The sequence below is a fragment of the Fundulus heteroclitus genome, chromosome 19 (genome assembly GCF_011125445.2).
Source record: "Fundulus heteroclitus isolate FHET01 chromosome 19, MU-UCD_Fhet_4.1, whole genome shotgun sequence".
Taxonomy (NCBI): domain Eukaryota; kingdom Metazoa; phylum Chordata; class Actinopteri; order Cyprinodontiformes; family Fundulidae; genus Fundulus; species Fundulus heteroclitus.
Genome location: NC_046379.1, coordinates 1,519,196 through 1,544,770, shown reverse-complemented (window position 1 = coordinate 1,544,770; position 25,575 = coordinate 1,519,196). Strand labels below are relative to the sequence as shown.

Below are 25,575 nucleotides of genomic sequence, written 5' to 3'. Positions count from 1 at the left end.
TACCTACTAACCATTTATTAGGAGAAAACCTGTTTATACACCACTCAGAGGTCCTAATATTCCACAGGAAAAGGCTTTGAATGAGTTCTGTTGGACAAACCTGTCCATTTAGTACAAGTCTTTAAAGAAGGATTTCCTCTGACGTAATCACTTATTTTATACAATATGCAGACATTTACTTCCATCTGTCGTCTCTACCCGTTTATCAGTGCTTAGCAGCTGGTGCCTGTCTGCAGCGGTCGTTGGGTGAAGGCTCCTCCTCACTGGTACTGAGAACGGTTTAAATGCTCCTTAAAAGTTATTAAAGCTAAAATAAAAGACATCAGATCAGGACTTATTTTGTTCATGTTACAGTTTAATGGAAAATACACAGAACTGAGGTGTATGGCTGATAGAAAAACAAGTAAACACAGAGGCAAACATGCTTGTGAGTATAAAAGCAACAGCATCACATTCATGAACAGAATCAGTGTTGACATGTAAAATCCCGACAGAAATAAAAGGCCGGTTGAAAAAGGCGTAAAAAAATTTTGTACATTAAAGGCTGCTGGAAATCTTAATATGCTGCAGTTGTTGGTATGCTAGTGTTAATTCACAATTAGACGATACAAAAACACATTTGTTTTACTGTGAATTAGCAGAAATTAGGAGTGAAAGCCAAACTTTTTTTTTGTTTTGTTTTTGTACGAAAAAGAAACATTATAACAGCTGTAACTCTTTAAGTTTTTCCAGCTAGCTGCTATGGTCGTCTTTTAATAACCATGCATTGTGTATATTTGTTTTTATTTTTTTAACAGATCTTGATATTTACTTGTTATTTTCATTATTTTATTTTTTTACTTTCAGGCTACATATGCAAAGCCACATACAATGTAGGAATAATTGTACGTTTTCTAGGTAGCTACTAGCGTTGTTTATTGATCCTGCAAAACCTAAAGCTTCCAAACTGCAGTCATTAAAGTTGTAGTCCTTCCACAGCAGGCCGATGGGCTATAAACAGCCACCGCAGTATGAGATGACAAAATGATCGATAATGTCTCCGGAGATGAATGACAGGAGTCCAGCTCTCTGGCTGTTCTGCCCACAGTGTGAAAGAAAAATGAGATTCAGCGCGAACAGATGGTCGCCTCATGAGACCCTGGAGGGCTGAGAGACAACAGAGCTGAACGTGACAGCTCCAAAAACACAGCACAGGTAGCCCATTTTACAGCAACATATGTAATGAGGTAATCGAACAACAGGCTCTTCTGCGTGTTTATTTGATTCATTTTGGCAGCGGGTCTTCTTCCCATTGCTATGGCACGATGACTGAAGTTGATGGGAACGGTTCCAGTCGAAGCATAGGAAACAGAAAAGGCACGTTTCTTGACATCTCGAAGGACTGTGCACTCTCCCTGTCACTCAGATTTCATTCGGTCTCTTTCTACAGTCTATGTCTGCAGCTGAAGTGTTCATGCATTTGATATCTAATCGTTCTCTCGGTCCTTGGCCTGTGTTGGCGTGAGCCCGTTCAGCCTGGTGCGCTCGGCGGCGTACTGCGCCAGGTTTGACAGACTGGTGTTTTCCTCCTTCTTTTCTCTGCTTTCTTCCTCTGGCTCGCCGTCGTCCTCCCCCGGCAGGGGCGTGTTGATGACCGTGCTGGTGCGTCGGGAATCTCCGGGGATGTTCCTGCACAGGTTCTTGTTGCGCCTGGCCAGCTTGGTGAGCGACCCGAAGCGCAGGTTGAAGAGGTTCTCCTCTGAGGAAGACGCTGTCTGCGCCGTTTGCTCGCTCCCCTGCTGGTCGTACGTCTCGCAGGCGCCCTTCAGCCTCAGGTTGTTCAGTTTGCCGTTGATGCTCTCCTGGGAGGAAGTCTTGAAGCGGCCGGCGTCCAGGCTGGCGAACATGGCCCGCTTCTCTGGGGAAAGAACGTCGAGCGAATGAGCGCGCTGCTCCAGGCCCAGCTGACGGCGCTCCATGCTGCGGATGGTGGCGGCCCGCTGCAGCTTGTCGTGGATCTCGACGCTCAGGCGGCGGCGTGTTTCCCGGAACTCGGCTCTGACGTTGGCCTTCCACTCAGCTGCATGAGCTTTGAACTCCCCGACCTGAGAACACAACAACAAATGGATCAGAGAACCTACAGGTGCATCTCAACAAGTCACATTATGACCAAATCACAGACTTTCTGGCATCTTATAACACATAATGAATACGAATATTCTACCGGATTATTAGTGATCATATTTATGAGCGTTTTGAAAACAAATAAGATATTTTTGATCTGGCTTGTTCGCTGGGAAAACATTGTAGATCTGTCCAAGCATCAGTTCACAGCAGTAAAGTTGGCATCTGATTGGAAACAGTTGTTTAAACGGTCCCTTCAGGTGCTAACTTCTGTTTATATGAGTAAAAGAAGCGGCATGATGACATTATTTAGGAATTGTAAGTTAGGTAAAATGCTAAAAAGGTTTCAGGACAAAAACTGAGGAGAAAAATGGTTCTAACGAAGACTTTTCAATGAAAATGAGTAAAACAAAAGTCTAATTGCCTTTTAGCTAAGCATTGGATTGAAGTGCTGAGCTGCAACACTCATGGAAAAGATGTTCACAAGTCATTTTGCTCTAGTCCAAGTCAAGTCTCAAGTCTTTTACTCCAATTGAGAGTAACGCCTCAAGATCCAACAGCTGAAATTCTCTAACATCTCTAACTCTGCATCGCTGCAGACCAGGAACCCAAACCTCAGGCCTAAGTTATTACATGAACATTTAATTGTTATTTTTCAATCTTTTAATAGTTATTAACTTCTATAATTTATTATTTTATAATTTAATTGACCAACTCGTGCTGTGCAGTCTACCATGTTTCAAATATAAAAAAGCATTTATACTGTGAGAAAAATTACAGAAAGCAATTCAAACTTGCTAGTGTTGAATTTATGCTTTTTGACTTTGTAATATCGGAGTTAACAGTTTTTTAACCCTGTTGTCATATTGTTCCCTCTTCATTATATAATAAACTAAATCTAGTTGGAGGGTTTTCGTCTTCTCTCTGAGCTGGAGAAGTTTTCATAATATTAGCAAACTTAAAAAAAAATCTACATTTGAAACTTTTGTTGTCAGTTCTAAATATGATGATATTATTATTATTATTATTATTATTATTATTATTATTATTATTATTATTATTATTATTATTATTATTATTATAATAATAATAATAATAATAATAGTTGTTGTTGTTGGTGGTTTTGATTTTTATTTGATTAATTTTATTGTCATGCACAACAGTTTTAGCAGTAGTATTTATAATAATGCTAATAATAATAGTAGATAGTAAATATGTTTAAATTTAACGTTGAAATTACAGCGTAACAATCAAGACAAAGTAATTAAATTAAAGAAAGTTGAACTACTGAATGAACGGAACAGGAAGTGCTTTTATTTTGATATTCTCAACAGGAAGTGTCCTTGTAATGTAGCTGCTAGCTAAGCAGCAAGAGAAAGCCTGTGGTTAGTAATGTTTATTGAAAACAATCCAGAAATATTTAGTAACGCGTTCAGTTGAATGGCCATTCATGTGCTCATTATTATGAAGCTACAGCTAACATAAACAGGTTCTTATGAGCCTTTAACATCCCATAATACTCCACCAACATCACTGGCTAATAGTCAGCTCATCTTTTCACAGTAAAACATAAAGTAGTTACTTCCTTTCACTCTTCATTACGTGACATAAAAACTGGAGCTAGGTCTCCAGTCTCAGACCAGGAGTCCAAGTCGAGTCTCAGGTATTTAGGGAAAAAGTCTGAAGGGTTTTATTTTTATGACTCAAACTCAGATCGCCACCTCTGGCTCATGCAAAGTAACTTTTTAAACATTTCTCAAAAATGCTTAGCAGCGTGGCTTGGCAGGAGACCTAGCGATAGATGCTAGGCTGTCGACCAGCAACAGAACGGCAGTAAAAGTGTTGGAACGTGGAGAACCGTGAGGAACGCTCACCTCTTCTTTGGTCTTTTTAGAAAGAACTCTCAGCCAGTCTCCGATCATGCTGAGCACAGCGGCAAAGTACGCCAACCCTACAAGGATCCAGAACCACACCAGAGGCTTGTACCAGGTCCTGTATTCGATGGTACGATTTCCACCTGGAGGAGGAAAACACGGCGAGCTCAGAACCCCGCTAACGATTTATTACATTTATTTATTAAACGCTCCGGCGGTGGAGGGCTACCTGCCACGTAGTCGCCGATCCCCACGGTGGTGAGGGTGATCACCACGAAGTAGATGGACTCCAGGGTGGTCCAGCCCTCGATGTGCTTGAAGATGACAGCGGGGATGGTGACGAAGACGATGCAGCCGGCGAGGATAAACAAGATGGCGGACGTCACTCTTATCTTTGTCTGGCTGATCTGTCGGTGTTTTTGCTGAGAAAACCAAGAAAGAGACACTAATAGAAATTCTAAAAACAAATTAGATAGATTATTTAAAAGCTGGAAATATGAGCAAAAACAGACCTTAACAAAAGAAAGAGTAACATTTTAACACTGGGTGTCATTAATTAGTTTTTTCTACACTCAAATAGCATCAGGACCTAAAAAAACAGACAAAAGCACGTCACTCACCCTGAATATCTTTTCAACTCGCAAGATGCTTTTCACAAAAATGGTCCCCAGCTGGTCGCCGATCCCCGCCAACAGAAAGCCAAAGAGAGGGATGCCAAATATGGCATAAAGAATGCAGAAGATCTTCCCGCCTTCCGTGCTGGGAGCGATGTTTCCATAACCTGTGGAGACATTGTTGGCGCCATGAAAAGCGGCGAAGAGGGGAGAAGGGCAGAACATTTCAGAACTATTTAAGACAAAAAAAAGACACAAAGAAGGGCAAGGAAGGCATGGTGAGTAAGACGAGAAGGAAAAGTCAATCAAGCCTCTCTTACGTAACACAATCAATTGATGGCCTTATGTAATACCTCTTAGTGCATGGAAAGGCTCCAACAGTGGCTGTAATCAGGTTCCCCTTTAAGGAAATCGCATTAATAACGACTTTACCGTAACATACAGTGAAACAATGAGGTGCAGCGAAGAAAGCAGTGATGCAGGAGAAAGCATGCTGAAGATTTCTTCCTCTTCATCCGACAGAAATGCACTAATCATGTTATGCAAACATTTATCAGACTCACATAACCTCTTTATAGTAGAGGTGCTGTGAACTGAGCCTTTGAAAGCTTTAGTCCAGCAGCAACTGGCTGAATTATTTACGTCTCAGAGCTTTTTCCCCGTCGCATCAGTGGCATGTAAACCTGCTCACACCTCTACCTTTGTTTTACATCACAAACCGCAACGTTTCTTAATGGGATTTATGTGACAGGCCATCATAAAGTGGTGCTCAATTGAGAAGTCGAAGGAAAAGAAAGTGAAAAGTGTGTTTATTCATATTTACAGGCCCAGGTCAGTGCTTTAGGGAACCATTGGTCACAGCAGGGCATCTGGTGAAGGTCTCTACCAGCGCTGGAGATCTAGAGACCAAAACTATTTGTTCTTTGCAAAATAACTCCAGTTCAGTCAGACTGGATAGAGAACATATGTGAACATCATTTTTTAATGTCTATTACCAGGGGAGGAAAGTTACTAATTACTTTTACTCGTATTAGTGTAATTAAGTACAATTTGTGTGTACTTTGTGCGTTTTAGGTAGTTTACAAAAGCAGAAATTTAACTTGTACTTGAGTATTTAACTCATTTACGTTTGAAATCATGTCCGTTACGGAGTAAAAGAAAACTAAACAGAAAGAAAGTAACAGAAATCCCTGGAAGCAGCGACCCGTCGGCTGGAGGTCCAACATGGAGGCACATCAGGCGTTAGCAAAAACACGTCAACTACAGTGGAAGTTTAGAAAGGTGCTCCTTTAATTAAAAACAGTATTTTCCTTTGTGAAATGCACAAGAGGGACTTTCTTCTCAAAGAAATAATAAAAAAAAGCAACTTTTACTTAAAGTAAAATTTTAATGATGTACTTTTTACTTTTACTTGAGTAACTGATAACTTTATTTATATTTAAGTAACATTTTATCAAGGTCCCTGACCTTAGACTTGAGTATATTATTTTGGTAACTTTCCACCTCTGTCTGTTTCCACTAATGTATGTTGCTATACAATATAAACATAGACATGTTAATATAACACTTTCATGTTTTCAGGTCTAGTGTTGAGGTTGCCGCTGTCTGTTTTCTGCTTGTGATGCTGCCCAATGATTTCTAACAATGGGATCAATAAAGTACATCAGCTTGATTTAGGTCTGAACTTTGACTAGGACATTCTAACACATGGGCGTGCTTTGCTCTAAACCATCACATAGTATCTCTGGATGTTCAGGCTGGTTCTCCTGCTGGAAGGTGAACCTCCTCCTCAGTCTTAGGTTCTCCTGCAGCCTCTGACAGGTTCTCCTCCACAAACGTTCTGGATTTAGCTCCATCTCATCCTGGCTTCTCTGATCAATGCTCTCCTGGTCCAGCCTGTCAGTCCAGGTGGACATCCATGTCCTGGTAGGTCTGCAGGTGGTCCATCCTCTCTCCAGGTCCACATGATGATCAGAACTCTGGGAGGTTCTGTAGAACCTGACCTGCTGTAAACTGGACCAGAACTTCCTCCCTGACCTGTTGGCTGGGTTCCTTGATGCTGTTCTTTAAGGTTCTCTAACAAACAGTCAAATTCAAGCACTTTCCAAGCAGTTACCTAAAAGAGCAATTTATTGCAAATATACGTATTTAACAATTCAATACATTATGTTGGTCTATCGCATAATATCCCAATAAAAACATGCAAAGTGATAAAACGTAATAACTTTTACTGCGGTGCACGAAAGCAGCTGAATGAGAGAAGACAGTTTTTAATGTTTAAGAAGGTGTTTAATGGCCTCAGACAGAATTGGCATCAGTCCCAAACTGTCACCGTGTTTCCTCTGAAAAAGCTGCAGAGGCTTTTCCAGGAAGGACGGATTATAGTGAGAAAACAACATGTTTGTCAGCAGTTTCTCAAAAGCAATTATGAGAACGCTGAGTCTCACAGGCCGTTAGGTCCCACAGCGATTACCACTTCCATAAGCGAGCGTCGCCGTGACGGGATAAAGCAAATAGTAAAACTCACCTGGGAATAGTGATAAGACACAAGTTAGCGGGGATTTCACTACATCTATTCAGCTTCTGCAAATAACACGCGGAATCTGAACTCGTTAAATCTGAATTTTGAATTAAATTGCTGTTGTGTTTACACGACGCTGAGTTGGTACCAAGTGGACCAGGTACCGACCAGCAGCCTGAACCAATGGATGCCGGCAGGATGGACGCCGGGACGCCCTCCTCAGACACAACTTTAATCTCAACAAGGTTCTGTGTGAGAACGTCTGGTACCAACAACCAAGCTACACTTAAAGTCCCTAAAATCCCCTTTTCTCCCTCACTCTGAGGCTCAGTTTGAACTTCACCACATCTGGATGCACAGCTGCATTAAGCTGCTGCCTTATCATTGGCTCAACCACTGTTTGTGTAAACCAGCAATGAGATGTGTGTAGTTAATATGGTTCGTTCAGTTTTCTTTGTGCAGATTTGGTTTTAGTGGTGCATTTTACATAGAAGTCGCCACTTATTTTAAATAGAACGTCTTGTTTTTATTTAATACTTATTATGTCTGCAAGCTGAAAAGGAGTTTCTGCTTTCTTATGAAGTTTTCTAGCTCAAAATAAAGAACATTTATGACAATAAAAGTCAGACAGACTTTTCCTCCTCAAAGTCTACCCTTTTTACTCTATTATGAGGTTTTTTAAACACTTTTACATTGCTTTATTAATATAAAATGTCTTGCAAAGTAACTTTTGCTATTTGAGATTAGATATTAAACTGTTTCAGTGAAGGATGAGCAGTAAGACCTAATGCCTATTGGTTATAATTGCTATGTAACAAATGCAGAGTATTGATTGATATAACTTCTCAAACTGTGTTTTTATTGACAACGGCCAGCAGAGCAGCATATTTTGGGTCTTACCAATGGTTGTGATGACAGTTCCAGCAAAGAAGAAGGCGCTGCCCATATCCCAGTAACTGGAGTTGTTTGTTTCTCCGATAGGCCTCACTCCTGCGCTCACAGCATCGATAGCATGCTGCAGAAAACAGGGAGGAGAGGCAAATGGGACGGATTAAAACTGTGAAAAGTTAGTCAGATAAACCTTTAGAGCCCAGCGATCATAAAGAGAAGCCATGAAACTCTCAGAGCACCTGTTGATCTCCTGCCACCTCCACTGAAAGGAACCAACAAACACTTTGACTTCCTAAAATAGTCCTGATAGCATCAGCAGAGAGAGACGTTTCCACCTTCTGCCAGTGTTTCTGTATCTGTCATATCTCCACTTATTCACTGATTGTGTAACACTTCTGCCTGAACAAAGATCAGCTATCAGCTCCAATTACAAGATTACATCAAGTTGACACCAGGAGGAAATGATGAGAAATGAAGAAAACAGGCTAACCAGTCGGAAGACGAGGAAAGAGGGAAACCAGTGATGTTGGAAAACGACTGGATTAAATGTAAAATGCTCAAAGTTTTCACTTCAACACCGATTCAGAAACAAACTACAAAAATTAACTACTTCTATTTTGTTTCCAAAGATTAAAGCTGTGGATGAAGGTTAAAAACTAACTCTTGACTTGTCATCACACATTCACAGGTTTAAAGGATTCTTGACAGGCATTCAAATGAAACATGCGACTACCTTTTCAATCTGAGCCTCTTGGTTAAAACGAGATTTGGGTTTCCTGAAGTTACATATTTAACCACCAGCTGGTAGCAGATCTAATGAAGGGGTTGAAATCGAGTCCCTCTGTTGTAGTTTGTTGGAAATATTACCTTAAAATAAAGTGTTATTGTGACATAAAAAGTCTGGATAAGCCGCACACATCCCCAAACTCTGCACTTCTACTCTTTGTTTTTCTAGACAAAACATTAAAGGTCTAAAAATAACATACAAATTAAAAAAAAAAATTACGACTAAAAAAGTACTATTTCTGACTAGGACTGAAGCCAAATAAAACTTTTCAGCTTTAAAGTGAATGCAAGAATTAATTAATATAAATTAATTGGACTATTTTAAAAACATTCACTATCTGAAAACTGATATTTTTTTCACAACAATTAAATGTTCTTTAATTAAAGGTATGTTTTTTTTTCTCCAAATTTTTTAGGGTGAGAATGAGCTGCTGAGATAAAAGATAAATTTATTTCAAGGCCTTTTGCACATTTTTACCAGGGTTGCTAATAAATGAGACTGGTGCTGTACACAAAGTGATTTTGGCTTCTAATCTGTGAAGATAACAGCATTCAACAGAAATTTATATGAGTTGTTGAGCTAGAAGAATCAGTTTTAGGGGATGTAACAGACTTAGTGTGTAAATCTTCCGTTGCCTCACTGATAGAGAGCCGTTAAATTATTTCAGAAGGAGCGGCATTCACCTGAAGTTTGTTTCACCTGAAGTTTGCCAGGAAAACACAACATTGTTCTCCAGTCGGGAACGACGTCTACATGCTTAATGGAAAACTGCAAACAGGGACTTCTCAAGTCAATCTTTTTATTTATACTATATCTATTTCCATCCACCTCAGAATTATAAAGCACTTTGGCTGGTTTGTCACATAATAAAATAGTTTGATGTGAAAAGCTGTTTGGAGAAGGAAAGCATTTTTTTACTAGAGCCAAAGTTGACAGGGAGCAGCTTTATGGCCACCTGCACGCACATAATAAAATATATTAAAGCCATCTTGACTGCAGAACAGTAGAAGAAAGTGATTTTTTTGTTTTCCACAATAATAGATCCGTATTCCTGATAAACATCGAGGCTTAGCGGCGTTTACAGTAACAGAGCCGCTTGTTTTCTTCTGCTTCCAGAAAAGGCCTCCAGGACCTGCTGCTTCACACGTACATCATCAAAAAGTCTGTCTGGTCCTCACACAGCTTTCATTATCCGCCTGTTGGTGCTCAAGTCGCTGGGCTGAAGATCTACTGGGGGGGGGGGGGGGGGGGGGGGCAGCGGTGACTCACTGTTGTCAAACCGCTTTGGTGGAGGAGTTGGCAGAAAAATGGCAACCTTGGAAGCGTGTGTGAGGATAACTCAGAGCGGCAGCGCTCGTTAAGGTTGGCCGGACAGCGTGTGCCGGCCTAATGTGTCCGGCCAGGTCTGTTGACCTCCTCACGTCTGCTTCAGGAGCCGTTATGGCCGCTCGCCCACTGTGTGCCACCAGGACTGCAGCCCTAATTGGTTTTCTGCTTTGGTGACTCACGCTGTGGCGTTATGTCTCTGACAGCAGCGAGGCTTCGTGTGTTCATGAGTCACTAATCTGCAAATAAACTTCTGCATGCGCTGGGCTACCTGGAGCAGAAACACGTCACAACACCCTACCATGAATTATGCAACACAACAGAATAACAGGATGTCGCCCTAACTTCTCTGCAAACGACTTATTTCACGTAAAACCACCTGTTTTTGTTGTGGTGCTCAGTTCTCGTGTGCATCAAATATTTTGGTTGGGTCTTCAGGCATTGCTGACGGTAAAAGTGCTGCACAGCAGAGTTGTTGGCTCAGTGTCAGAATGCAGCAGGGGGAAGGAGAGCGTGAGACCCCCTGCCGCCCGGATCACTGCTGTCACCTGCTGAGGGGAAGAAAGCCACGCTGAGAGGATGAAAATCTGCACTGACTGTCTGCTCTCTAATGATCCTGCAGTGGAGGACGGGGAAACACATTAGCCAAGAGCCAGTTGGTGGTAAGAGCGTTTCTGCAACAATGTCTGAGCAAAGATGGAAATCAAAACAGACCAAGACACGGTGGCTAACACAGAAACGCTTTGCTTTGCTAATTACCGCCAAAAAGTTCAACGTCGCACAGTTAATTTTCATGTCAGGGGGAAATAAGCTGAGCAAGTCTGGAACGCTGTTCTCAAACGATCAATTAAAGGAAATCTGACCCGATGTGATAAATAAACGGTGACAACATGACGGAGACTCTGTGATCTCATAAAGCAACGCAGCACGCACCAATCTTAATTAGAGAGATTCAGATTCCTGGATAAGTTTTAATTATGATAAAATCAGTGATTAGAAGGCAAGCCAGCAGCCATTTTGATAATAAAACAACTCAAAATGTAGCTTTCCTATACAGGAAACAGAATAAAAAAAAATCAACAGTTGCTAGAAGTGTGAACGTGCTTGGGTCAAGGTTTTAGAAAAGTGGTTTCTCAGCAGTGAACAAGGATCTGGAGCATGTAAACAGGTGGGGGTGGGGGGGCATGTCCTTCTTTTCATTCCAGGTACAGAATGAAGCCTTTTGTTGCTTTTGTTCCAGTCGTCTCCTGCTAGTGGAGCTGAGCTCTAATGGGTGTATTATGAAGCTGCTGCAGTCCTGCATGGTTTAGCCTTTTCTTTCTGTAGGCGTGGAGCTTTACCGGCCTTTTTAAAATCCTCGGTGCCAAGATGTCTGCCTGTACGACGCTCTGCCAAGTGTGCAGCGCTGCTCAGCTTTCCAGCCACCATCCTGCTGCACAGGTTGGGTAAAAGCTCATCAGCGTCCTTCCCTTTGGTCTAGAACGGCGTCCCAGGTGACCTGCCATGCTACTGTAGCTTTAAACCCCAAGAACCAGTTTGCCGGTCTCATTTCTTCTTTAAGTTTGATAAATTAAATTACTCAATCATTTTGGAATAACATTTCAACTAATTAAGTTGAATTAATCAAATAATTATAAGCTGAATTGATTTGAGACTAGGTGGAAAACAGGTAGTTTCATTTTTTCATGCATCCAGGAGCCAAAGGAGAGTAAGGGTCTTTTTTAGCCTAGCTGGAATTAAGAAGTGTTTTTAGTGCGTTGGTTCTGTGCAGCGGCACATATGTGCATGGTGTGTCTGCTGCTTTCCTGAACTCTAATGATCCCATTGTCATTATTTTCTGTATTGCATCGTGTCTTTCTAAGCCATTAAGATGTTCCAGCTCAGGTAAGGAAGAGCCTGCAGTGCTGCCGTCTGACACGCTGCACCAACCTGCAGATGAAAATGATGCAGTCTATATCGACTTTGATGCACATGAAGTTTTTAAAATAACTTTTTTCTCATTCTCAGTTAAATGGAAATATCAATTATTTGTACATCATATTAATCGGAGCACCGGAACAGCATTAGTGGCTTTTTTCTTAGGGTGTAGCTGAGAAACAAAAATAGATCTTATAAAATATTCAGACACGCTGAGCAGCTATGTATGTATGGCTGCCCCTCAACTCCTGAAATAGGCTATTTTAGGAATATTTATAGAATATTTCCCCGATAAATGATTTATGTTTAACAAAGCTTAAGCATTATTGAAGGCGATTACTTTCAGGTGCTGAATGTGGTTTATCAGTTGGTCGGTGCTGATGAAGCTGAGGCGATTACAGGCAGGATGGTGAGTAAGCAGCATGTTTGCAGGTTGTGTCATGCTCTCGCTGCTTGGAAATGTGTGTCAAAAGAGTAGATGCATATTTTATTAAATGGGCTTTCAGCTTACTGAAAGCTTGAGTGAACAGATTGGGGGTTGCCCTGAATGAAGATGCACAACGCTCCGGCACGGCAGAGAGGATCGCTGGGACTGCTGTCGCTACAGAAAACAGACCTTCAGTGGCTCTTTGACCCCAGCAGGAGAATATTACTGTGTAAAGTTCTATGAAGATGATAAAATAAAGGTTTTTCCATCTAATTGTTTCTCTTTGCACACCTGCAGGCAGTTTTTGCCATCTTAGTGGAGACCCATATAGGTCAGGTAGGCTTAGGCCAACTCGACCATGCTGCTTTTAATGGAAGACTTTCATAAACCTTTAAAACTAAACCAGTAAACCAAATGGTTTTTTCAACCCGGATTATTTTGTTAGCAGGTTTGAGATACAGCAAAGACATCAGAGAAGCTGTGGAATCTGGACTTTACCAAAGAGGAACACCTTTAACTCAGTCATGACCATATTTACACCAAGCAGGCTCAGATCCACCCTGACAATGGTCAACATCCAGAGAACCGACTTTTAGATGGTGGACTCTGATTGGTTCCCGGCTGTTCGCCTGAACAATAAACTGCCTGGAGTTACAACTCTGGCGCTCTTCACAGGAAGGCTCAGAGCTGACGCCACCTACCGGACTGAGGTCTTTTGGAGTCTGGGGGAGACCTCTGCAGACCTTTATGACTGCAGCAACATCAGCCACCTTCTGAGGTGCCGGTTGGTGGAGCAGCAGCTGACAGGAAGTGGTCAGATCAGCTCATCGGCTTTTAATTTGTTGGAAATAGTTTTTGTTTCCTGCATGAACATTTTCAAATCCCCTTAAACTGTTGCACATTTAATTTATTCTGAGAATGTTATGTATTTTTCTTATGCTGTAGGTTTGCCCTCATTGTCCAGCCTCCTGCTCTCTGTTTTATTGTTTATCCTGGTGTGCGTATGTGGCTGCTTCCATTTGCCTTTCACTTTGCTGCTGAATGTCAGAACTGGACTTTATTTTCTGTTATTTAAGCAAAACGTAGTTGGTCTAAGGTGGTTTACAGCTGTAAATGCATCAAAAGGCGTTTTGGTTCTGTGTTATAGAACTCAATGCACAACACACTTTTCAGGTCATCGTTTCTATAAGGTTTTTAAAAGTGTATTATTTACCTTCTTTTTTTTAAATTATGTGCTACATTTGGTTGCTCTATCACATAAAATCCTCATGAAACTCGTTAATGTTTGTGGTTCTAATGCTGCACAATTTTAAAAGTTGAAGAGAATATTTTGCAAGACTCTTTCAAAAGTTTTATCAGTAAACCTTGATATGGTTTGCTTTTTATCAGGTAAAAACCGTGTTATTTAAAAAAAAAAAGAATAAAATACCCAAATAAATTAAAAATATTAATCAGATAATTACGCAGAATGTCAAACTCGTTTTTCCACTTTGTTATTTACAGTTTAAGGGAAGTAAAGAATTTCTGAAATGTCATCATTTGTCCAGAAGTTGATCTCGGCTCTGATTCACTTTGTGACTGCAGACCCGTTCGATGAATAATTGATTCCCTCTGGACCCCAGGCACTACGCTAAAGGTTCTAATTTCCACGCTTCTTCTCAGGAACTACTGCCATTGATTATTTTTTAAACTTCTGCTAAAGCATCAGTGGCTGAAAGCTTGAGCACAACAAAGGGAAGGCGCAGCATTAAAAGGACGGTTCCTAAAGAAAGTGAGGATGAGCTTGGAGGAGGAGGCAGCATGAGAGACGGAGTTATTCTGGTGGAAACACGAGATCCACGCTAGTTCTCTGGGTTGGGGGTCATTCCAAGGACCCCCTCACCTCAGAACTTATAGAAAACTATTTCTGGGTTCTTCTTTAAGCTCCTTAATGTTGGACCTGCTGAGGATGGTTTTCCTGTCTTATCTGGAGTTTTAACAGCATATTGTGACGACTTCTTTTTTTTTTAGCTCTGCACCTCCTCACAAATGAAACTTCCTGCTCCGCTCACCCTAGCACAGCTTAAATCCTTTTTCCAATCCTGTTTCCACTTGTACTTGTCAGCGTGATGTAGTGACCCCTAATCTGGACCGATAATTCTGGGTTTAATGGCAGAGAGCGGCCTAAATCATAGCCGTACCTCATATCACTGCAGCTGACGAAGAAAAAACTGTTAAACGCACAGTTAAGGTGGATAATGACTGAAATGGGCATTTGTGCTCCTGCTTGTTTACCGGAGCAATGAACAAGCTGACAAGAAGAAAAAATGTCAGACGTCAGGCTGATAAATTAGTGGAGGTTGTACCTGGTTGTCACGATTAAGAAGAAATTTTTAATTAATTCTGCACCACATCTTGTGGTAAAAGGCTTTTAGATTATCTTGCAAAATTGAGCTACTTCTAAACAACTCAAAGTAGGGAACACAACTGACAAACTTAAAAACATACATGCAAAAAATATTCACACTCTTCATAATGTGTCGTGCTACATTCACTAACTTCACTAAATTCATTGTCATTTCTTGGGACCAACACAGAGTAGAGCTCAATGTGAAGTTGAACCAAATAGAACCAAATGGCTTTTAAACATCTTTTTATAAAATAATCTGAAAAGTGCTGCATGCATTTATATTCTCCCCGTTTGCTTTGATGCCCCTAAATGAAACCCTATGGAGGAGCTGCAGAGAAAGTGGAACAATCTGTTAGTGTTGCACTTTATAAACCAGGTGTTGATGCATGGATGGCAAAAATATAATAAGAAAGAAATATAAAAAAGTCCTGATGCAGTTTGCGTTGGCCAAACGAGTGCAAAATACAACTTTTTGGCCTATTTGCAAACTAATATATGTATAGCAGGTTTTCCCCACTGCATCAGCCTGGTGGGCCTTTTTCTAGCTAAAGTCACCAATGTCCCAACAACTGTTTTCTTTTACATTTAATGTACATATTTGGTTGAGAATACCGACCATGCCTCCTTTTTTAATCGCTATTATGCAATCTTATATATCAAATCTATTTCAAGACAGATAAGAGGTGTAAGTGGAAAATAAAGATATCCCTGCTGTGTGTAAAATAGCCACCGGCATCAAAAAGCTCCTCTCAGCCAGTCAAAGAACAACATTGTGTGTTTAGTTGGCACGGCAGAGCTGTTAACAAAAATATAAAAGTAGTGCAATCCCAGCTTATAAAACTGGAGTAAAATACGCTTGTAAATTAAAACGGACAAATCTATAAGTGCTCGGCCATAAAACTTCCCCACTAGGTGTTTCTGAACGGCGAATGGATGAATATCGCCCATCACATCATTATTTATTGATGTCTTCAGTTTGGTTAAAGAAAATATTGTGGCATGCAGATGAAGACAGTCCAGGGTGTTGGGAGAAAGCACATTTTAAAATAACACAAGCATTTGTTGAAGGGAAAACAGAAAACAACAGGTCCATAAACACCTCCTCACTGGGATTTCACAGCAAAGGCGAGACAGTGTGCTGCAGCCAAAGGAGGGGAGGCTGTCCTGAAGAACATCTGAAAACATCACAGACAAGCACATCTTTCTGTGCAGCCGCAGCAAAACCCGGTTTAGTTTGGCCAGACATCATGGAGTCACGTAGCATCATGTAGGCGTGCAGAAAGCTGATGCTTTCCACGTTTCTCCGTATCTGTTTGACAAATTTACAGTAAATCTGTCATCATCTTATAAACTCCAGGCTGATTGGTGGCTACAGTCAGAGCCACACCTGAACGTTCGGGGGCCCTAAGCAGGAGATATTTTGGAAGCCCTACTTTACCGTAGATAGAAAGTTGTAGGTGTTCCAAACCAAGTGCTGTATGCACTTATTTACTTTATGCATAACATCTGACGTCTATGACCACAGTGTAGGTGGTAACACCTGAAAATATTGTATGAGTGCACGTGTGGATGGGTTAGAAAGGAGCTGTATAAGTACAGTCTATTTAACATGAGCTGGTCTCTAAACAGCGTTTTGTGTTGAAACCTGTTAAATTGTATTAAGTCAATCCGACCACTAGAGGGCTCCAAACCTAAAGTTTAACATACAACACATAGCGGCCATCTCACAGAATAAAAAGGAACGCAATAAATTATTACGCTATGTTTTTATATTTATTCTCTAAATTATTTTCTTTGTAGGTGAAAAAAACCTAAAGGCTATAAATAATCCTTAAAAACAAGCCTTTAGACTCGAAACCAGTAACAAATACGACGCAAATACAAATTCCAACAAGACGAACAAGGTCAATAAAATAAAATAAATAAAATTAGAACACAAATAAGCATGAAATCACTGCTCAAATCTTAACAAGATGAAGAAATTTTTACAATAAATAAAAGTTGTCGGAGTAAGAATAAAAGGGAAAATTCAAAAAAAGAATAATAACGTATAATTCAAAATATATCAAATGAAATAATAAAAACGTCACTGCAGCAAAATCACTTCCCATTTAAATGTTTTTTGTGGGTCAAAATCAGCCATAATGTCTTTAGATGAAATGGGGCTTCAAGCCTAATGGTGGCTCTTATGTCCACAGGGTCAACCAGGCCTCAGCCCAGGGGCCCACAAAGGGCCAATCATGGGTTAGTCACAAATTAAAATTGTCAGATTACCTGTCAATCAGTTTATATGGACGCTGGAGTAGCTGCTGATTGGCCTAAACTGCATGATTAACTGGGCTCTATGGTAAAGTGAGTCATTACACTGCGTCATTCTCGGGGCCCCCAGTGGCTGTGGGGCCCTAAGCAGCCGCCTAATCTGCTCCATGGCAGGTAAGACTCACTGTTCAGTTAAAAACACAAGAACTGACGAAGATTATTAGATTCATAGTCCAACATTTTGTTGTTATTCTTATATTAAATTGCCAAAAAATACAAAAGTATCATTATAATAATTCCAGGGATTTTCTTTTGTGTTAACATTTTGTTATTTTTATTCTAAGTCTTCACCCTCAGTTTCTCCTTCTGCTTTTCTCTTCTGTATGTTGTTCTATTTTCTTCCTGTTTGACTTGTTTACATCTTTTTTTTTAACTTTTTGCTTGAATTTCTAGTCTTATTTCTGGCCGTGCTCTGTGTAATTATTGTTTCCCTTTAGTGTTTTTTCATCGTGTGTCTCTACAGTTTTCCCTGCATCCCTCTGCTGTCCCTCTTAATTAGACTTCCCTGTTTTTCATCCACTGACCAAAGTGTACCGGCAGGTTTTCACTCGCTCCTTACCGCCTCCATCCATGATGCCTCCAGCTTTTCAGCCCCAGTTCTGCTTCCTCTGTTTTCCCCATGGACTGATCATCTTGCTTATTACTGTAGTTTTCTCTTTGTTTTGTTAAATAATCACTGTACTATGATTGTGCCAACGTCTTGCCTTCAGCTGGGTCCTTCTCAGCCATAAATGTTTATTACAGCTGTGTATTCAAAGCTGATCATTTCCAGTCACAGAAGGTTTTCCTCAAGGTTCTACGCTCGGTCCCCTCTAGTTCATCTCCTTCGTTTCACCACTTTCTTTTACAGTCAATATTAATTTGCATTGCAATGAAGCTCTACTTTTCTCTTGAAGCAACCTCTTCCCTCTCTGACCATTTAAATAGAAATAAATACTGGTTTAAATCAGGCCTCCTCAGATTAAACTGTAATAAAACTGAGATTTTTCTCATTGGTACAAAATCAATTGTTTCCAAAACCTGCTTTGGTTCGGTTTTTTGACTAGGGGCGGACAGAATAAGATGTTATCTTCTTTCTGCTCCATTTTGCTCATGGGAATGTTTGACAGAAATGACTGTTTTTGTATTTTTTTGCCATGAAGCTATAAATAATCTTAATCTGAATCTGAATCGATTCCAAGAATTCACACCTTTGCTCAAGGTACAGATCTAGCGGCCATCCTCTCCCAGCACGTTACTCCTGTCCTTCAAGGCCTTCTCTGGATCCCATTACACACAGCCTCCTCATCAAACTCCTGCTGCTCACTTTTAAGACCATCTATAGCATTTCTCCTCCATCCATGCCTGAAACCATCTGTAATAACTCACCAAACCGCACCTTTCCAGGCTCTCCTCCTCCAGCCTGACTGCTGCAGGAGGTCAAGCTTGCAGCCTTTCAGCTCCACACTGCATCTGTAAAACCCTTCAAGCATTCTCAAATCGCACTTGAAACCCCATCTGTTGCAGACTGCATATAGCATGAGATGCAGCTCCATTTTCTCTTTTGATACCCTTTGAATTCCTGTTTTTAATTTAAGGCCTTTTTTTTTTTTAAATGAGCTTTGCTTGGTTTGAAAGGTTCTCATAAATAAAATCTCTGAGCCCGTCGGCCTCTCTCTGTGCGCTCACCTTGATGATGGCATCCAGCTCACTAGGAGTCACACACGGGTGCCTCTCCAGAAAAGAGGCCTTTTCCAGGGTGATGCTGGTCTTCTGGTTGCTCTCAAAGGGCTGTTCCAGAGCCTTGAAGGCCAGAGCTCCGGCCACCAGGTAGAGGACAACCACCACAAACACGGCCATCACCGTCTTCCACTTCATGACGGACTGGAGCACCGGGACTGAGCCGTCGCTGCCGGCGTCCAGGCTAGCCACCATGCTGGCGGACCGCGAGGAGATGGAGAGGCGTGGCAGCGCACAGTGACCGTTGGTCCTCGGGTCGTAGCCCATGGGATTCTGCATGGTGGCCACGCTTGCATGGACCAGGCTGGACTTCACCATGCCCGGCTGCATCTTTTTGGGCGGGGCCAAGTGGGTCTGGACCGCCACTAAGAAACAAAAAGACAATCACAATTAGATTTTTGTTGGTAAGACAAAACAGAAAATTCATCCATTTTCCAACACGTCTCTCCCTGGTGCTGGTTCCTATCTCCAGCTGTCAATGGGCGAGAGGCGGGGTTCACCCTGGACAGGCCAGAAAACTCATCTACAGTCTTAATTTAAGAGTAAAAACATTGTCAGGGGAAATCTAATGGGATGTTTTGCATCCTTTCATCTTTAAAGATAAATTCAAAATGAATGCAAAGGCATTGTGGTCAGTTTATACAATAATTCACAGATCACATACATTTGTCTTGGTTTGTGGTAAAAAGCTTCTTGAGAATTAAAATCTTAAACTATTGGCATGGGTTCAACTAACGCTTCTCTAGTGGTTTGGAGTTCCCGTTCAGTAATTAGAGACACATTGCTGCATACAGACAGTAAAACGTGCATTACAGCCATCACAGATCTGATATCCCCTCTCACAAGGAAAGGCCTAAAAAGCTTTCCTGGGTCCAGATAAAGAGCTTTTTGCAGAGGAAAGCTTTCAGAGAAAACCAGCGTTATCCAGGCTGCGGCTGTTTTCTAACCTCCTCACTCTCTGCCACGTTAAAATTCTTCCAACATGAACATCCGGAGCCATTTCAGACCAACCTGGGTCACATCACAACCGCTACTGCTGTGATGGCGCAGGAAAATATTAAACAACGATCATATCTAAATCAGAGAAAAACAATCTTTGACCAGCAGCGAAGGTTTGTGATATTACCATTATGGCTCTTACCCAGGGTGCCACTGTGCTGGGGGGCGGCCATCAGAACACAAACAAGCAAAAATAAAGTTTTGTGATATTTTCTGTTTCTTATTGTCATTTCCAGTCAAAAGGGAGCAGATCCTCCCCTGTGTTGGTCAAGAAGAAGGAAAACAGGCTGTGGACGGTGAGTTGTTGATGACAATGAACTGCTTTCAGATTCAACATTTGTATTTAGCACCAAATGAAATGCAGACATTGTTTTATCAGATTAAAAATGTCGCCTGGCCGGATGATTTCAGCTGCAGGTTTTAGATGTTGGAGCCAGAACTTCAGCCCGGTACCAGGAAGGTGCGTCCGATAAAGAAGCAGGTGAGTGTAAACGCTGGTCAAAGCTGGACTGAACCGTTTTAAACTGATCACAGATTCTTCCAAACACAGACCCCTCCCCCATTTACTAATATTACAGACAAGACAAATGATCCAATATGATTTAATCAAGCGTTTCCAGCATTTCTTTTCTGCTGGATTAGTTATAAATAAATGGGTCCTGTCTGTTGCTGCAGGTTAAACATTTAGCAAATGACAAAAAAAAGAAAAGTGAATCCAGATTTATATTCCTTTAAAATGCATGGATTGTATAAGCTTGTCAGAGCTCTGGCTTTCACCCCAAACGCCAACACTCCTCTCAGGCTGGAGAGCCTGCGAGCGTTGGGCGGAGGCCGTCGTCTGTGACGCTGCTCGTCTCTGCGCTGAGGTCCGCATGACAAACGGCTCTAACCGAGGAAGACGCAGTGCTGCTTGACGCCGCTGTACGGCAAACATCTCCACGGAGAATCGATAAGCCGTTCTCTGACGCAGGAAAGTTTTCAGTAAATCCACACATCACAGAGTGGATCAATAACATCAGAGCCATGTCATGAAATTACTCCACCCCCACTACACATTCTGTTTTATGACAGCAACATAGAAACTGACTGACTTAGACCGTGTTACGGTGTGACCCCCCCCCCCCCCTCCCCCTCTGCTGTGATGAATGCTGCAAACATGAGGCGTAGCAAGACAACAGCATCCGTCAGGAGTTAAACACCTTCAGGTCATTAACATCTCTTGGTTTGCATGCTGCAAACGCCATCCAGACACGCCTGGGGGGGGGGGGATGGGGTTTCTGGATCGGTAGTGGTGTGTTTTCTACAGATCAGGCGTGGCGCCCTTCTGCTTTTCCTTCTCGTCTTTCTGTGGAAAGTGAAACCTCAGCTGCTGCCACCAACTCTGGCTGCAGGTCCTTCACAACCAGTCGATGGTTATTGATCTCCTGCTTCTTCAGGAATCTGGCAGCAGTCCCTAACAGCTTCCTATTTCTGCCACCAGGTGGCGCAACTACTGCTTCCTCAACTTTAAACTTGAGAATCGTGTTTGCAGCTGTGTCTCTTGGGGGAATTCACTTTCTTTTTGTGTGATTCTCTTTGTTTGAGCAATGCAATGATCTGTTCTCTGAACTCTTTGGACAATTAGCCATACAGTATCTCAGGCATCCAATGAAATACGGTCAACAGTCCGGCTAGTTGAGGTTTCCGTTCTCATGAACTTCTCATGCAATTAATCATTTTGTGAAAGTGGCATTCACTAAAACTCAGATTCAGTGCTAAATTTCCCTCTTTGTAGCTTTATTTAAGCATTTAAACCATTGTTGGGCAATTTGTTTATATCAGACTTCTGAACAAGTGATTTGCAGAGGAGGGTTGAATAACTGTAAAAGTATTTGTCCAGTGAAGGATTTGGGTAAAAACCTCATGACTGATGAAAAAATGTCAAAAAGTTATGTTTTTTATTTTATTTTATTTGTTGATGCGATATGTTTTAGATGAGGGCAAAACAGTCTTCCAAGAACATTAGTTGTCAGAAAGTGACAACACATTTTCCTTTTTATGGCATTGGGTAGAAAAGTAAAATGTAAATAAAGAACATTAACTAGAACCTACAAGAACCTGCAGTCGACACTAACAGTGAACATAATACTGTCTGGCTTTCTGGCCATGCAGGTGCCATTACTGTAAACTCATTTTTAAACTACTGAAATAGCTTTACATTGATTTTTGTAAATTAGATAAGCCCTGAGTTTAAAGTGTTTCATGCCATAATATCCCTTCACTCCTCAAGTCTTCACTCTGTGCTTCCACCGTCTGTCTAAGCAAAGATGAAGGAGGGGAAATCCACGGGAGCTGATGGTGCATAATGGAGAGCAGCAGATGAAGATGCAGAGCTCGATGAGGTCCGGGTCCATCTGCAGCACTTTTAGGTAAAACTAGTTTATAGTGGGCCTGTTGAAAGGCTAAAGGCTAAAGGCAAACATTGTTCACTCTCTGACTCTTTAAACAGTCAGTAAGATGAATCCCCCGCTCCTCTGTTGGCAGGTATTTAACTCAACATCTGAGACCCACAAAGTCAAGCATCGACTTAAACGCCATTTGATGCCTAAACCTTCCAGTATGAAAACAGGACTTCAAAGCATCAATCATGCAGTCAAAGCTTTAAGTAGTTTCTCAAATTTTCTGCACATCAAAACAGAATTTATAGATTTTATTTCAGTAAAACTTAAAATTTTTGCACAATTATCCTATTAAGAAGGAACACACACTATAAACAACAGAATCTAGCAGAGCAATAAATATTAGTCATTGATATTGATGCACCGATATGAAAATTTCCTTTTTGTGATAATAATTTTTTTTAAGTTTGTACCAACTGAAAACTCTGCTAACTGAATTTTGAACATGAGTTTGTCTAGACTTACACACTGTTTTTTTTTAAATCTCTGCTTTATTTAAAAACCATCCTGGCTGCGATTCATCACTGTCTCATGACCGAACAAAAAACGCATCACCAGCTGCCTACCATTCCTGAAACACTGGCAAAAACAGCAACCAGATGGAAATAAACATCAGTTATTAATATCTGCCCAGAGCTACTTATCAGACTGATACAGATATGTTAAAAAATTACTAACATTGGCCGATACCGATGTTAATGCTGATATATCTTGCATCTCTAGTCATTAAGACTTAACAAAGTATGCTCGTTAATGCATGTGATGCTCGCTACTTCCTTTGGTAACAAATCCTTCCAACATGATGAGAAATTAAAGCAACTACCCATGAAAATTTTGTTTTACTGCAAGATTTCACAAATTAAAATGTTCTTGAAAAACACACTAAAGTTAGAAGGCTAAGTGAGAGAACTGAGCTGATCGGCTGGTTCCTGTTGAAAGAGGAAGTTAATTTAAACAAGTTTCCTCTGACCAGCAGCCTGACCAGCTGTGGTTGTTGTAATGCTGCCTTCACTGAATAAGTTTAAAGGTTTTTTTTTTTACTATTTTAGTCACATTTTATGCATTCTAATCATTCTAATTCTTTTTTTTTCTTTTTTCTTTTTTTTTTTTTTTACTTTTTGACCTGGCAGGGAAAAAAATAATGAGTAAACATCTCAGTAAAAATCAAACTTATTTTGATTTTGAAACTAACTAAATAATTTGACTGTTAAATATTTCTAAGGGTGATTTGGCACGGTTGGGTTGTTCTCCATCTTAAAAGCGGAAAGAAGTAGGACCGGTTGGTGATTAAGGGAGAAAACATCACTGAAACCGTAATAAACGTCTTAAATCTATCCAACCAAGGCAGGATGTAAACCTGACAACCAGCTGGGACTGCATGGGAGTTAAGACGCTTGGCTTGCTTTAACAAGTTGGACTTTAGGACAAACACTGTCACTAAATGAGGTAATTTTTGCTCCACCACAGAAACTTTCTCAAGAACCACATAGAAAGCACTTTTGAAGCTGTGTTTGCTTTCTGTCTGCTAAAAACCCCACAGCAGATGTCGCTGTTTAACCGAAACCTGGTTCTGCTCACGCTTTCTCCCTGTTCTAAACAAGTCTTTCCTTCCCACTATCACCACATGCATGATCACTACAAGGGATTGCTGCAACTTTAACGATGATGCAAAGCAAATAGCTTGATGATAATAATAATAACAATAATAATAATAATAATAATAATAATAATAATAATAATAATAATGTAATTGGACTTATTTCACTGTTAGGATGCAAAGTGTGTCACTTCATCCAGTCCGTGTCTATATGATTGGATTGTGTTAATTGTGTTAATTGGAACTGGATTTATGGTTTATTTCTGTATAATTGGAAATAAATTTAAATTTGTCTTCTTAAAACGCCTAGATATGACATTAGCTGTGAATTAGCATATTATACTGAGGATCTGGAACCAGTATGCTTAGTTAAATGTTTTGATGAGTAATATTAAATACTCCCTAAAAGGATTTCTATGGTGTTGATGAGGAGAAATGAAACATTTTGTGGATGTTCATGCTTTTGTTTTGAAAAGTTTTTTGTCTCAGACAGTGGTATTCTGCTAAACTGACTTTTTTCCTAAACGCTGCTTTGCACACCTAGAAGCACATGACTGACGGAGAGCTGGTTGTCACGAACACCTGCCTGCTGTTTACATTCATTTGCATGATGTGGGTCCACAATCTGGGGGTGTCAGAGGAAATAAAAGGGTGAATCACGAACAGGAAATCCAGCAAAACTGTTCAAGCGTGTGAAGAATGTAATGCGGATGTGCTGCAGGTAGCCCACCTCTATGCGATGTTGCTGAAATGAGGTGGTTCCCATCAACACAAAATGAAATTACCAGGAAACTTAGCAGCTAATTACAAACGGTCGATTTACCAACCTTGTTCGGGGTCCCAGTTTACTTGTTTTGTCGGGTTTTCTATGGGAAATTTCATCTTTGCTTTGTTCCTTAGTAACCAAGACGTGCAGGAAAAATATTCAGCGAGAATCCCAAATCCGAAAATAAATCAAGAAAACCAAGTCACGACGCATTCCGTTTCCATTTCACTTTCCCGCAGCCTGCTTTTATTTGCGAGCAGCAACGAGCGCATCGACGAGCCGCATTGTCTGCCTCTCCAGCGGAGGAGGCTTCCCCCTCCTTTTTCACCCCGCCTTGCGTGAACGCAGCGTGTCACCGGCAGTGCTGCTCAGACAGGCTCCTTCAGATGCCTGCACCACTCGGTGGTCCGAACCATATCCCGTGTGGCACCGGAATAGTGGTCCGGTCCAACACCGACTGCCGGAGCGTGTCTATACGCGTCTTTACGCACGCCTCACACCAGCAGCATGATTGACGGGGGAGGATGCTCTCCTCCCTCCAGCCACGACTCCTCCACCTGCATCAAGCTGCACCAAGCTCTACACCAGTTTCTTTTCTTACCCGCCTGTTTATTTACATCTATTGCTACGAGAACAGTTTACTCACTCTTGTTTGTCCACAAAATAGGATTATCTTCTCCTCATTTCGCAACCCGTAGATGCGCACATGGCGCACAGCGGATCCAAATCATCGGCAGACACGCTATTACATCATTCACTTGTGCGGGGGAAAGGGTGGGGGTTGAATTATTAATGGGCTTCGATAGATAAAAACCAGTAACCTTCTGTGACCCATCAAACCTCCATTCTGTCTATAGTCCTGCATGTTGTTTAAAAAGCCCCGAGGTG

The 25,575-nt window shown here is 41.2% G+C and overlaps 1 protein-coding gene across 2 annotated transcripts; it reads right to left on the bottom strand.

Moving 5' to 3' along the window:
* Positions 1 to 334: 334 nt before the first annotated feature.
* kcnk10b (potassium channel, subfamily K, member 10b) lies at positions 335 to 25,442 on the bottom strand. Of its 2 annotated transcripts, none has more exons than XM_021313299.2 (7): positions 25,334 to 25,442; positions 18,837 to 19,252; positions 8,013 to 8,127; positions 4,598 to 4,758; positions 4,207 to 4,399; positions 3,978 to 4,120; positions 335 to 2,084 (listed from the first exon to the last, which is right to left on the bottom strand). In XM_021313299.2, coding segments are annotated over exons 1-7 (1,647 nt in total). In that variant the 5' UTR covers positions 25,335 to 25,442; the 3' UTR covers positions 335 to 1,466. The 2 variants fall into 2 exon arrangements, with proteins under 2 accessions (XP_021168974.2, XP_012712545.2); XM_012857091.3 differs by lacking the exon at positions 25,334 to 25,442 and adding an exon at positions 24,749 to 25,224.
* Positions 25,443 to 25,575: the final 133 nt, after the last annotated feature.